Source organism: Microplitis mediator, chromosome 2 (genome assembly GCF_029852145.1).
Source record: "Microplitis mediator isolate UGA2020A chromosome 2, iyMicMedi2.1, whole genome shotgun sequence".
Lineage (NCBI taxonomy): Eukaryota > Metazoa > Arthropoda > Insecta > Hymenoptera > Braconidae > Microplitis > Microplitis mediator.
The window spans coordinates 11,128,225-11,140,458 of NC_079970.1; the positions used below are offsets into that span (position 1 = coordinate 11,128,225).

The 12,234-nt window shown below is 31.5% G+C and overlaps 2 protein-coding genes across 5 annotated transcripts in view; both read left to right on the top strand.

Moving 5' to 3' along the window:
• The window catches only part of LOC130663026 (uncharacterized), a 490,048-nt gene that overhangs the window by 96,585 nt on the left and 381,229 nt on the right, over positions 1-12,234 (top strand). Inside the window, exon 1 of one of the 4 annotated variants that reach the window (XM_057462057.1) lies at positions 555-781. The exons of the other annotated variants lie outside the window; for them this stretch is intronic. The gene's annotated coding sequence lies outside the window, so the exon portion shown is untranslated. Of the gene's footprint in view, positions 1-554; positions 782-12,234 lie in introns of those variants that run through there. 4 annotated transcript variants of the gene reach the window in all.
• LOC130678392 (uncharacterized) lies at positions 4,847-11,269 on the top strand. Its single transcript, XM_057485543.1, has 4 exons — positions 4,847-5,137; positions 5,218-5,394; positions 5,462-5,831; positions 11,063-11,269. Exons 1-4 carry the CDS (start codon positions 4,974-4,976, stop codon positions 11,267-11,269), a joined length of 918 nt encoding a protein of 305 aa, XP_057341526.1. The 5' UTR covers positions 4,847-4,973.

Consider the following 12,234-nt stretch of genomic DNA (forward strand, 5'->3'; position numbering starts at 1 on the left):
GACAGTAAAAAAACGTGAAATGCAGCAGAGCTATAGATAATTAAAAAAAAAAAACCTCCACTTTACATGCTAAATGAATGGGAAAATTTCAAATTCAATTAGCGAGTTCTTAAAATTAAAATTAAGGGTTCAAATTTTGTGGAAAATTTTTTTTTTATGTCTAGAACAATATTCCGTCAATGGACCAAAAAAAAAAAAATAGTCGTTTCAAATGAGCCACCCTAATATATATATATATATATATATATATATATATATATATATATATATATATATATATATATATATATATATATACAGGGTGTTCCACAAGTCTCGCCCGAGACTTGAAATCTAGATAGAAGACAAAATTCTGAGACGAAAAGTTTTCTACGATTTTCCACCCGATGAACAGGTAAATCGTTATTAATTAAACAATATAGCCAATCAGAATAAAGCATTAGCGCAAATGGGTAGAGTGGGATGAACAGTCAGAGGAAAGCATTAACAGCTTGGAAATAACGTTGAGGTCTTTGGTGTTTTGCATCCGTAGCCGTTCTGACAACTTCTTTTGTGGCAGGATAGTGTGTACTCAACCTGCGAAGGAAAGAACGAACCAGGAGCGAGAATTGTCTGAGTCCGAGTCATCACACAAGTGGGCGTACTTGTTTCTCAGTTTTTAAGAGTACAGTCGCACTTCGTCCTGTGAAGAGAGGGACGTGCCTAATGTGGATGTGGAGGACGTTAGATGCGTGATAGGGTTTCACCAAACGTCTGGGTGTCACTAATTATAGCGGTTAAGGTAATATTAAATATAATTAATAAATTATTTAAACCAACCAATTATGTTATGAATAAATATTTTCATTTATCAAACGAATGCAACACAGTAAAATTAAGAAGACAATAGAAAAATGCTTAGATGCGTGTATGCAGTCCAGTGGTATAACTTATTGTGTCTCTACGAATGATGCAAAGACGGAAAATAGAAAAATCGATGTTCGGCGTAGATTGCCAAAATTCATTGATCGCTTATCATTGTAGCAACGCTACATATATAGATCCATGTAAAGTTGCTAATTTTAATATTAAATAAAAATTTAACCCAGGCTGAGGCATTGGCCAATGGTCAGCTGCCAAGGCTCAGCTTGACAAAAATTAAACTATCGGGCCCAGTCTCGGCTGATTCTTGGGCCAATGGTCAGCGGCCAAGGCTCGATTTAACAAAAATCAAAACATAGGGTCTGGCCCTGGCCAAAGCTCGGGCCAATGGTCACTACCCAAGGCTCGGCTTAATTTAATGAAACCATTGAACCAAGCCTCGGCGTAGACTTGGGCCAATGGTTAGCTGCCAAGACTTGACTCAACGTAATCAAACCATTGGGCCAACGCTCAGCTGCCGAAGCTCGGCAAGTGACAACAGGGCCAAGGCTCAACCTATAGTCAGTGTTGTAATAATAGTAAAATAAATGCATGCCAGGACTGGTTCGTGGTTAGGATGTTGGAAAAATACGCATATTAAAAAATATATCAATATTTTTATTTTTCACAGCACAAAATATCACTGGTTTACAAATCAAATCGTTGATTTAATTGATTAATACTGTTAATTGTCTGAGCTCGTGAATACGTAGTTAAATGAATGCAAATTGTGAACTTGAGCTCGAGCAATTAATGTAAATAATTTAAGTAATTAATTTGAGTTTAGTTGAACACTGATTTGATTGTAAAAATGTCAGAATGAAAAGTAACATAAAATCAGAGGTTATCGAGCGAAGTTAATTATTGAACACGTTCATTACTATTTTTAAATACCACTAGATACATAATAATTTAATTATTGAGTTTTAACAATAATGATCACTGAAGTAACTGAATTAAATGAGCTCATATTAAATTGCACTGAATTTAATTTATGTGTTTAACACGTGGTAGCATGATTGCAGAGGCTACTGAGCGAAATATAACTTTTTATTTATTTGAAAATATTGAGCATAATGATAAGTAATTAATTGTAATATTGAGTCCTTTAATTATTTGAGCACTGGTAACAAGTATATATTTACTAAAAAAAAGGCCATTCGGCATCCGAAATGGAAGTAGATTTCTTACGTAATTGTTCCACTTTTAATAAGTATATGTAATTTAATAATCATCCATCAAAAATTTTTAAAGATATAAACAATGGCATTATCACCATAAGTCAATTATGTGACTTTGAACCCTTATTAAAAGTCGAACAATTATCGTAAAACAAAAAATCAAAAAAGGAAAATATAGCTTACTTTATCGGCTATCAAGTTCTTTTTATGTGACAAGGATAGATATACCCGTTAAAAGTTATTTACTAAAAAAACCAAAAAAGTAGAATTTTTTTTTTTTTTGCATTTCAAATGTTCACCATTTCTAAACTAGTTGACCGATTTTGCTCATCTTCGAACTTAACCAAGCTAATCGTTCATAGAATAAGTGAACCAAGTTTCATTAAGATCTATTAAAAATTGTGGTCGCTATCGTCGCAACATGGCGCGTTATATTACATATTGAAACGATGTTGAGGTCCACCCCCTTTAATAGTGGGTGAATCAACCGTCCGTTACCTATTTCTGACTTTCGTAAGAAATAAGCCCGTGTCCCTTTTAGCCAGCGGGCTAATTATTCGGTAACTGATCCTGGTGTTACCCGGTTCGTAAGGACCAGACGACCGGTTGGCCTTGAATTTATATACGCAAAAGGCATATGAAGGATCGGGAGTCGTGGGGCAATATAAATTATATGAAAAGAAATTAGATTACAAGTATTTGCCTAGCAAGCCAACGAGTGATAAGCACAAGAGGTTGAAAAAGTTATAATAATGATAGAATTGTTATACTTACCTATAAATAGCTGGTTCAATGATGCAGGTAGAGATAATTAGCAGGTAATAATTAAAAGAGACAATTGTGACCTAAGCGTCACAATTGTTGATTAAAAACCACACAAAAAGGTGGATTACGGGGTTGCCGTCTTCTATAGGGAATGCTATAGGCTATGGTGTACGACCAAGGTCGTATGAGGCTGCGCAAGGCACACCTCTACGGGGTTGCCGTCTTCTACAGTAAAATGCTGTAGGCTAGGAAGTGTGAGTAATTCACACGAGGATACGCCAAGGGGTTGCCGTCTTCTGTAAGGAAATGATACAGGCTATGGTGTATGAATAACTCATACGAGGATATGGAAAAGTATATCCCCACGGGGTTTCCGTCTTCTGTGAGGAAAGGACACAGGCTATGGTGTATGAATAACTCATACGAGGATACATAAAAGTGTATCCCCACGGGTTTTCCGTCTTCTGTGAGGAAATTATACAGGCTAGGAGCTGCAAGCAGGTTTACACGGGAATGCAGTAATTGTATTCCTACGGGGTTTCCGTTTTCTATAGGTACAAGGCTATAGGCTAGGAGGTGTGTAATCACACAGGATAGACCAAGGTATATCCGTACGGGGTTTCCGTCGTCCATAGTAAAGGCTATGGGCTAAACTTATCTAATAGCAATGCTTAGAAACTACTAGACAAGCAGGTAAAGTTTTAAAAATTAAAAAGGTTAAAATGTAAACTAAATTTATTATAAAGACATAATGAAGAATATATAAGAAAAAGCTGATGATAATCGGCGCGCAGGCCTTTTTATATACTCACGTCGATGCTTACGCGTCGACGTGATGCGCATCCCTTCCATTTAAAGTGCGAATGGAAAGGGATTATGAAATAAAAATAATAATTAAATAATGCTAGAGCGGGTAAACCAGAGAAAACGTTTTTTTTCGAAACAATAATTTAAAAAAAAAAAAATTTTTTTGAATTTAATGTCTGAGAGATCAGTAAAATCACGGAATGCGGCGACGTAAACGTGTTAAAAATTATTGGGTGTTGGTTTTGTAAATTTCCTACAGTTATTCCAAAAAAAAATTTTTTGAAAAAATTTTTTTTTTGAAATTTTTGTTTCGAAAAAAAACTTTTTTCTTTTTTGGAAATTTAAGCATTGTTCGCAATAAAATTGTGGACAAAGCTCCGAAAAAATGTTATTTTCCATCTTGTTAAAGATTATGAGCTTTTCAGAGCAAAAAACGTGATCCTTTAATTCTTTGAAAAATTTGATCGCGTGAAACAAAAAAACGGCTGGTTGGATTAATCTGGCTCTCTGCAGGGTTTTTGTGGACATATTGAGCTATAAAATGCACAGTCAACATTATCGATTTCCACAATATTTTCGTTTCAGCGCTTGATTTTCCAAAAAAACACAAAAAGCCCTTTTTTTGTTGCATTTTTAAATTCATGTGACGATAGGAAAAAATTTTTTTTTCGGAAAAACAATGGCTAATCGTTGAAGGGAATTTATTCAAGTTTTTAAAACCCACCATCAACTTTCTTTGCGATTATTGGTTTCTGAGATATCGATAATCAAAGACCAAAGGATTCTTTTCCATTTGAAGACCGATATCTCGGCGAGAAGTGGACGTATCAAGGTCCATAAAAAAAGAAACTAAAGCTGAATAATGAAGGTATGCGATCCTCATAGTGGTTAAGCAAAAATAATTTTTCCCACGCCCGGAGACCAAAAAAAAAAATTTTTTACATTTGAAAATTTTTTTGTCGCTGGTTTTTCTAAGATTACTCAAAAACTGCTGACGCTAAAAAATTTTGAAGTTCTAATCCAAAAAGTAGACACTTGGAGCTACAATTTCCTTTTTTTTTATTTCTTGTACGACCATTTCTATCAAAGTTAGAGCCTGTTGAAAATCGCCTAAAAATTTAGAATTTTTTTTTGATCCTTTAATTTTTTCCATTAGTGTAATTTATATATTCAGATAAAAAAGATACAACAGATTTACGCAAATTCCCACAGCAAGATCTTTGGAAATTTTCTGAAGCGGATGAAACTTCTTTTTTATGTGTTCGCTGTCGATTTAGCGTCAAAGAATTTATTCCAACAGACCCACAAGAAGAAGCAAATATGTCAAGTCAAGTGAGTGTTGAGAATTTAAGTATATCAGAGGAAATAAGTACTTCAGAAAGTGCTGTAACTAGAACTATCAGTAATTTTAGTGCTAATATGTGCGATTTTAATGATCACTCATTGGAGGAATTCTTAAATATTTCTCCTATTGAAAAGAATAAGTATGATTCATTATATTAATTTGATTATTACTGTACCAACATGAACATATTTAATCACACTTCTTCATATTTAATTTTAGATTGTACTCTGAAAAACAATATGGAGTAAAAAAACTTGATGAGAGCTACGCTGCTCTTGACAATAAATTTCGATCACAATTTGGAATATTACCTGAATCTACATACCGTAAGATTAGTCAAGATTATAGATCAATGATAGCTAAATTGAAGGAATTATATAACGCTGAAACAAACACGTAACTTTTTTTTACAATACAATCACTCAATTGTTTTCTTATCGATATTCACTGTCTTTTTTTTTAGTTCTATCAAAAATAAATTACTTTCCTTTTTACCCGATAGTTGGGAGATCAGTCTAATACAGAGCGAGTTCAACTGTTCTCGAACAAAGGCCGTGAACTTGAAACAGAAACTAAAAAATATTGAATTAGAAGCTGATCAGGAGAGTAATGAAAATTCTGATCCTATAAGATCTTCGGGTAATCAACTACTTAACCTAGATGTTAGGAAACTTGTGATTGATTTTTACGAAAGTGAAGAAAATTCAAAGCAATTAGCAGGCATGAAGGATTTTAAATCGGTGAAGAATTCTGATGGTGTCCGTAGTAGAGTCCAAAAAAAATTAATTTTGTGTAATTTAAAGGAATTATACCAAAATTTTAAGGGGGGGGGGGTAGGGGTTTTAAATTATTTAAAAAAAAATTTTTTTTTAATTTTTTTTCTGAATGAGCAATATGTCAAGAATATTGTGTACAAATTTTAAATCAATCCGAGTAAAACTAACGGAATTACAGCGTTTCAAATGACCGGCCGGTATACCTGAATTTTATACCTGCCCGACCTGTCCCTACATACCCCTAGTAGAAATCAGCTGCAATTTTCTTTGTTCTTCCGAATCCCTTTCTCCGGCAGTGTGTCTTTCAAAGGATGTAAACTGATGACTCAATATAAGTATAAAAATTCATATTCTTTGATTGATAGTTTATTTCAAATTTTCACGAATAAAAAACTTTAAATGGATTTTCCCGAAAACGGTATTTTTAAAGTCCGTGAACATCATAACTCAAAATGTACTGAACCGATCCCTTTGAAAATTTGAACATTACTTCTTCACATAAATTAACAGGTAACTACGAAGAGTTTTTTTTTGTTTTTCTTTTTTTTCTATTTTTTAATAACAAATTAACCGCGATTTTTTGAGCTAAAATCACGTTTTTCACTTTCAAGTGCTGCAAAAAATTGAAAAAAAAAAAAAAAAAAAAACTCTTCGTGGTTACCTCGAGAAATACATCAACTTTAAAATGCATATTAATTTTTTTGTTTTCCGATGATCCGGTAACGAGTTATGATGTACACCGCAAAACGACTTTTTTTCGAGGCGCCTCCGGAGTATCAACGTCACCAGCTTATTAATCAATATTTTTCGTTAAAAATTTTTTCTGATATTCTTCAAAAGTTGTACAATAATATGTGATTAAGTTTAATGAAATTATATTACTCATCTCGCCGGAAAAAAATCACAAAAATATGCTTCTTTTTCGCATTTAAAACCCTACCCCCCCCCCCCCCCCCCCTTAAGACTAAATATGATTCAGTACCGATCCATTTCTCAAGATTTGCAAGTTTAAGACCTGGGCACTGTATCCTTGCTGGAAGTAGTGGTACACACGTTGTATGTGTATGTACTATACATCAAAATGTAAAGTTAATGCTGGAAGGTAATTGTAAATTACATACAGTGCGTCAATCTTTGTTAATTTCATGATTGTTTCATTTCAATCTTTTTTTCAGGATGTAATTTTTTAAAAATCGCCAAAAATAGTCCATGGATTTCTGAATCTCAGCCGATTTATAACAATCTCTTAAGAAAATTGGTTTGTACTAATCCGACGGAATTGCTACTTCAAAAATTGTCAAAGGTGTCCGACTAGCGGAAAAATCGCTAGCTATTTTCATGCATCATTTGATTAATTGGATGTTGGTGAAATCCAATACAAAATGTAGACATCTGCAGATCGATGTACTATCGTTGATGTCGTTTTAGATTCAGAAAAATTCATTGATACGTTAATGTTGAATCTTGAAAAACTCTTGAAACACGATTTTATAGCGAAAACGCGAAGCCGATATTTTTCAGATTTGAAGCTAAATTTAAAAGTCGGTGAGTTTGCAATAGTTCTTGATTTTGCAGAAAATTATGCATTTGTTGCACAAGAAGCAGCTCAAGCTTTTCATTGGAATAATGATCAGGCTACCTTATTTCCAATGGTCGTTTATTTTAACGAAGATAATGTTATCAAACATTGCAGCCTAGTTGGAATTTCTGATTGCCTCAAACATGACACAATTCTAGTTTATTTGTTTCAAGACCAATTTATTGCTTATCTGAAAAAAAAATTTGCTGTCATAAAAAAGCTTTTTTATTTCTCAGACGGAGCGCCACAGCAATTTAAGAATAAAAAAGCATTTATGAACATGTGTTATCATAATGATGATTTTCAAATATATGCTGAATGGCATTTTTTCGCCACCGCCCATGGTAAAGGGCCATGCGATGGGCTCGCAGGTACAGTAAAACGACTTGCTGCCAGAGCTTCACTGCAAATGGGTACCAAAAAACATATCCTTACACCGCAAGATCTTTACTCCTGGGCTTCTAAAACTTTGACTGGTATTGATTTTACTTTCATAAAAAATTAAGAGTATTTACAGAAAAAGGATATTTTAGACGTACGATACTTGGAGTCAAAAACGGTGAAAGGCACCCAATCATTACACTTTTTTTCACCTATCAATAATAACCTACGATACGCTTATGTTAAAAATGTATCAACTTCATCGCAAAGTTCGAAAATTAAAGTTTTTTAATCATAGAGAGTTTACATTTTATTTCACTTCGTTTAAACAAAAAATATGCACATCGTGAAAATTACATATTTTGTGGGAAAAAGTCTCAGCCTTCAGAAAAAAATATTAACTTCGATGTATCACGCGCCGCACAGTCAGAAAAATCGTTTTTTCCACTTTAATCGAATTTTAAAGTCTTCTGTAACGTAAAATAAAAAATAGATATTTTTATTGGAAAGCTGAGAATTTTTCCTACAAAAAACTGTTATGGCCTCGAATTTTGAAAAAAGTTTTTTCCTTCAAAAAAATTAATGAAAATGTTGAAAAAAAATTTTTCTTAAAATTCAAAAAATCATAACTTCGAAACAGCTACACATTGAAGGCTCAAATTTTTAGAGAATTTTTATTTTAGTATACAGAACACCTCCACGAAGTTTAAACCAAATCTGCGAGGGTCGCCCCGTAAAAATAATTTTATTTGGTGGAATGACCCATATTTATGTGATATAACGGACTTTTGAGGACACGATTGCGTCTACAGTTCTTATCCGATCTTAATGAAATTTTCTTCACTTATTTTATGTGTAATTACCACGGTTAAGTTCGAAGATGGGCTGAATCGGTCAATTAGTTTAGAAGTTGTGGCTGTTTCAAATTTTAACGATTTTTCGAAAAAATCCGTTTTTAATCACTTTTAAAGTCCATATAACTTGAAAACTAAAATTCATAGAGAATTTTTGTAAAAAGTATTTTAAAACTTGACTAATAAGCTTTAATTCATGACCTTAAACTTTATATTTATACCATTTCTTCCAATAATTTGATAGCCTTGAAAATTTTAATGGAATCAAAAAATGTTAAAAATATGGTTTTCATTCCACATAACTTATGCTTGTCCCATAATAATCCAGTTTCGTCAATTGTATTTTATTGTGCACAAAATAACTTGTTAATATCACTGCTATTTTAAATTTTAAAAGTATTTCTTTTATTATTTATGATGTATCAAATGTACCTCTCATCCCTATGATTATCACTGGTCTTGTCATTACGATAGCACCCATAGTTCTTATCGGATCTTAATGAAATTTTACACTTATTCTATAGGCAATTACCTTGATCAAGTTCAAAGATGGGATGAATCGTTTGGATAGTTTTGAAATTATGACTGTTTGAAATTTTCATGATTTTTCGTAAAAATCAGTTTTTAATCACTGCTAAAGCTTATATAACTTTAAAACTAACATTCATAGACAATTTTCGTAAAAAGTTTTTTAAAGCTTGTTTAGTAAGCTTTAATTTATGACCTCAAGCTTCTTGTTTTGACCATTTCTTCCAATAATTTGATAGCCTTGAAATTTTTAATGAAATCAAAAAATGTTGGGAATATGGTTTTTTATTCCACATAACTTATGCATTTCCCATTATAATACATTTTTTTCAGTTGTATTTCATTGTAAAGAAAATCACCTGTAGATTTCACTGCTATTTTATATTTTAAATGGATTTCTTTTATCACTTATGATGTTTCAAACGTACCTGTACGTCCTATCATTATAACCGGTCTTGCCATCGTAATAGCGATTACAATTATGATTATACTAATTAAACTTCCCATACTTTGCTTACGCGAAGGTTAGTTTGGTACATTACCTACATAATGTTTTGTCAAATCAACTATCTGAAGTTCTCCATCGAAAATAGTCATTGTCTTTTTTTACTCTTACTCTTAGAGAACGAGCCTAATTTCATATCATAACTATACACTACACGGAAAGAACGAGATTGGACTGGGTACAATGTCGGATTGTACTGAGTCCCATCTGGTGTGAAAAAAATTTACACATTGGACCTGCTACAATCTACATTGTAGTGGCTACAATGTACATTTAACTCAGTCCAATCTGAGATTGTACTCAGTTCCATCCAAGATGGGGCTGCGTAACATGGGACTGAGTCGAATCCCGCGTGGTGGTGGCTACGATCTTACATTGGAGTCAGTCCAATCTATAGGATGGTAACCAGTCCTATGTTACCGATGGGACCTATTTAAATCTAACATTTATTCAGTTACCATGCTACATTTAACTGACTACAATGTAGGATGGGACTCAGTACCATCTCACATTTATAAATTTAATGCCGTTAAAGGTTACTTTATTTGAATTTACATAGTTTTATTTTTCAGTGCAGTACAAGTGTTCATGTTCATTTGCATATTTTCATCTTTTTAATTTAATAACGTTTTACATTATCTCAAACACTTTGTCTTCAAACTAACCATTCTTTTTTTTTTATTTATTTAATTTATTTTGTATGACCCTTAAAATAATTAATGATACTGAAGTTAGCCGACGTCTAATAGTTTTTGGATTTTTATTAAAGCGAGAAATTATAAAAGAAAAAATATTTCCAAAAATTGCACTTATAGTCTTTTAAATTTTCTACATGTGCATATTTTTATTTTTTTTTTTTTTTATTCAAATTTAATTGTTCAAAAAAAATCGAAAAATTTTTAATTGTCTGCTAAATTCAGGATCGTAAATAATTAAGCATATTTTAAATATTAAAAAAGGTTATGCACAATAAAAGTTTAAAACTTTCTCAATTTTTATTTACTAAGTATAGCTTGAATTTTTATGAATTTAATATATTAAATTAATATATTATATATATTTTATGAATTTAATATATCAAATCATTTGTGTACATTGTAGTATCGATTTTGACCAATCGAATGTAATCAGCTGACAGGCTGACAGATCTGATGATTGTTGTTAAAATAAGAACACATATTTAAACTAAATGTTTATTCTTCAAATGATTAAAATGATAAATTTCATTTTAAAATATTTTATTGAACATAATGATCAATAAAATTTATGTTGACGTAGTCGCAATTTTTCTGATAAATACAGACTAGTTTTATAAAGTAACCAACATAACTCATAATTTTTTACGCTTCAATTTTTAATTACCAAAAAAATATTAGCTCTATTTATTTAAGTAGCTGTTGGTTTATCAAATAATTAATTTGAAATGGCTAGTGAACAACAGAAAGATGAAATCATAGCATTAGAGAGTATTTATACAAGCGATGAATTGTCTTACAACCAAAACGATGATCAGTACCAGTGTTCATTGAAGATATTCATCAGTTTGCCAGAAGGTTTTTATTTGCTGTACAAAGATGACCACGCGAGTATGCCCAAAATAGAATCTATAGAATCAATTATTTCCCAAACTTTAATCGATGATAAGTAACCTCTAGAAGTTCCATGTCTATAAGAGCATTATTACAAAAATTTCAATGACATTTCACTTTTTTATACTCAATGACTGAATGAGCTCAAGTTTGATCAGCAGATAAGTTGGCCGAGTTGATCTGATTAATTCAATGACTCAAAAACTCTAAAAAATTATTTTCACGTGAAAAATTTTTTGAACAAAACCACATCCAGTCATTGACGTATTTATTTTTTTGTGACACTTTTAAATCTTTAGACATAATAATAATCAGTTTGTTTGACGATTTATTACTGAGATGTCGGCAAAGCTGTAACAATAAATTAAATGAATTAAAAATTTCATTTTTATAAATTATATTTATTAACCTATTTAGTTCTAAGTTATAATTGATATTAAAAAACTGCATTGCATTATGCTTTGTATAATGATTTACTATTAATTTTTTTAGTTGTGATAAAAAAAAAAAACAATAAAATTTTTTCACTTTCTATAATTGAAATTTATAAAAGTGTTACCAAAGATTAGTTTCAATAGTTTTTTTTAGAATTGACATAAATTTTATTTTTTTAAATTAATTATTATAAGTAGAAATCTTTAAAGTACATGTATTTTAAGTAGAGAAATAAAAAATAAACAGTTTTTTTTTTCAGGTTAACTCAGAAGATGAAATATATATAAAATACGCCACTGAAAATTTATTAATCACTTACCATCATTTTCAATAAAATATTTTAAATTAAAATTTATCATTTTAATCATTTAAAGAATAAACATTTAGTTTAAATATGTGTTCTTATTTTAACAACAATTATCAGACCTGTCAGCCTATCAGCTGATTACATTCGATTGGTCACAATCGATACTACAATGTACACAAATGATCCTCACATAATCGACCAGTCGAAAAGTTGATAAGCCTAATACAACGAGTAGTTTCGATCTCGACCATTTATTAACCCTTCGTTACACGCGCTATACGG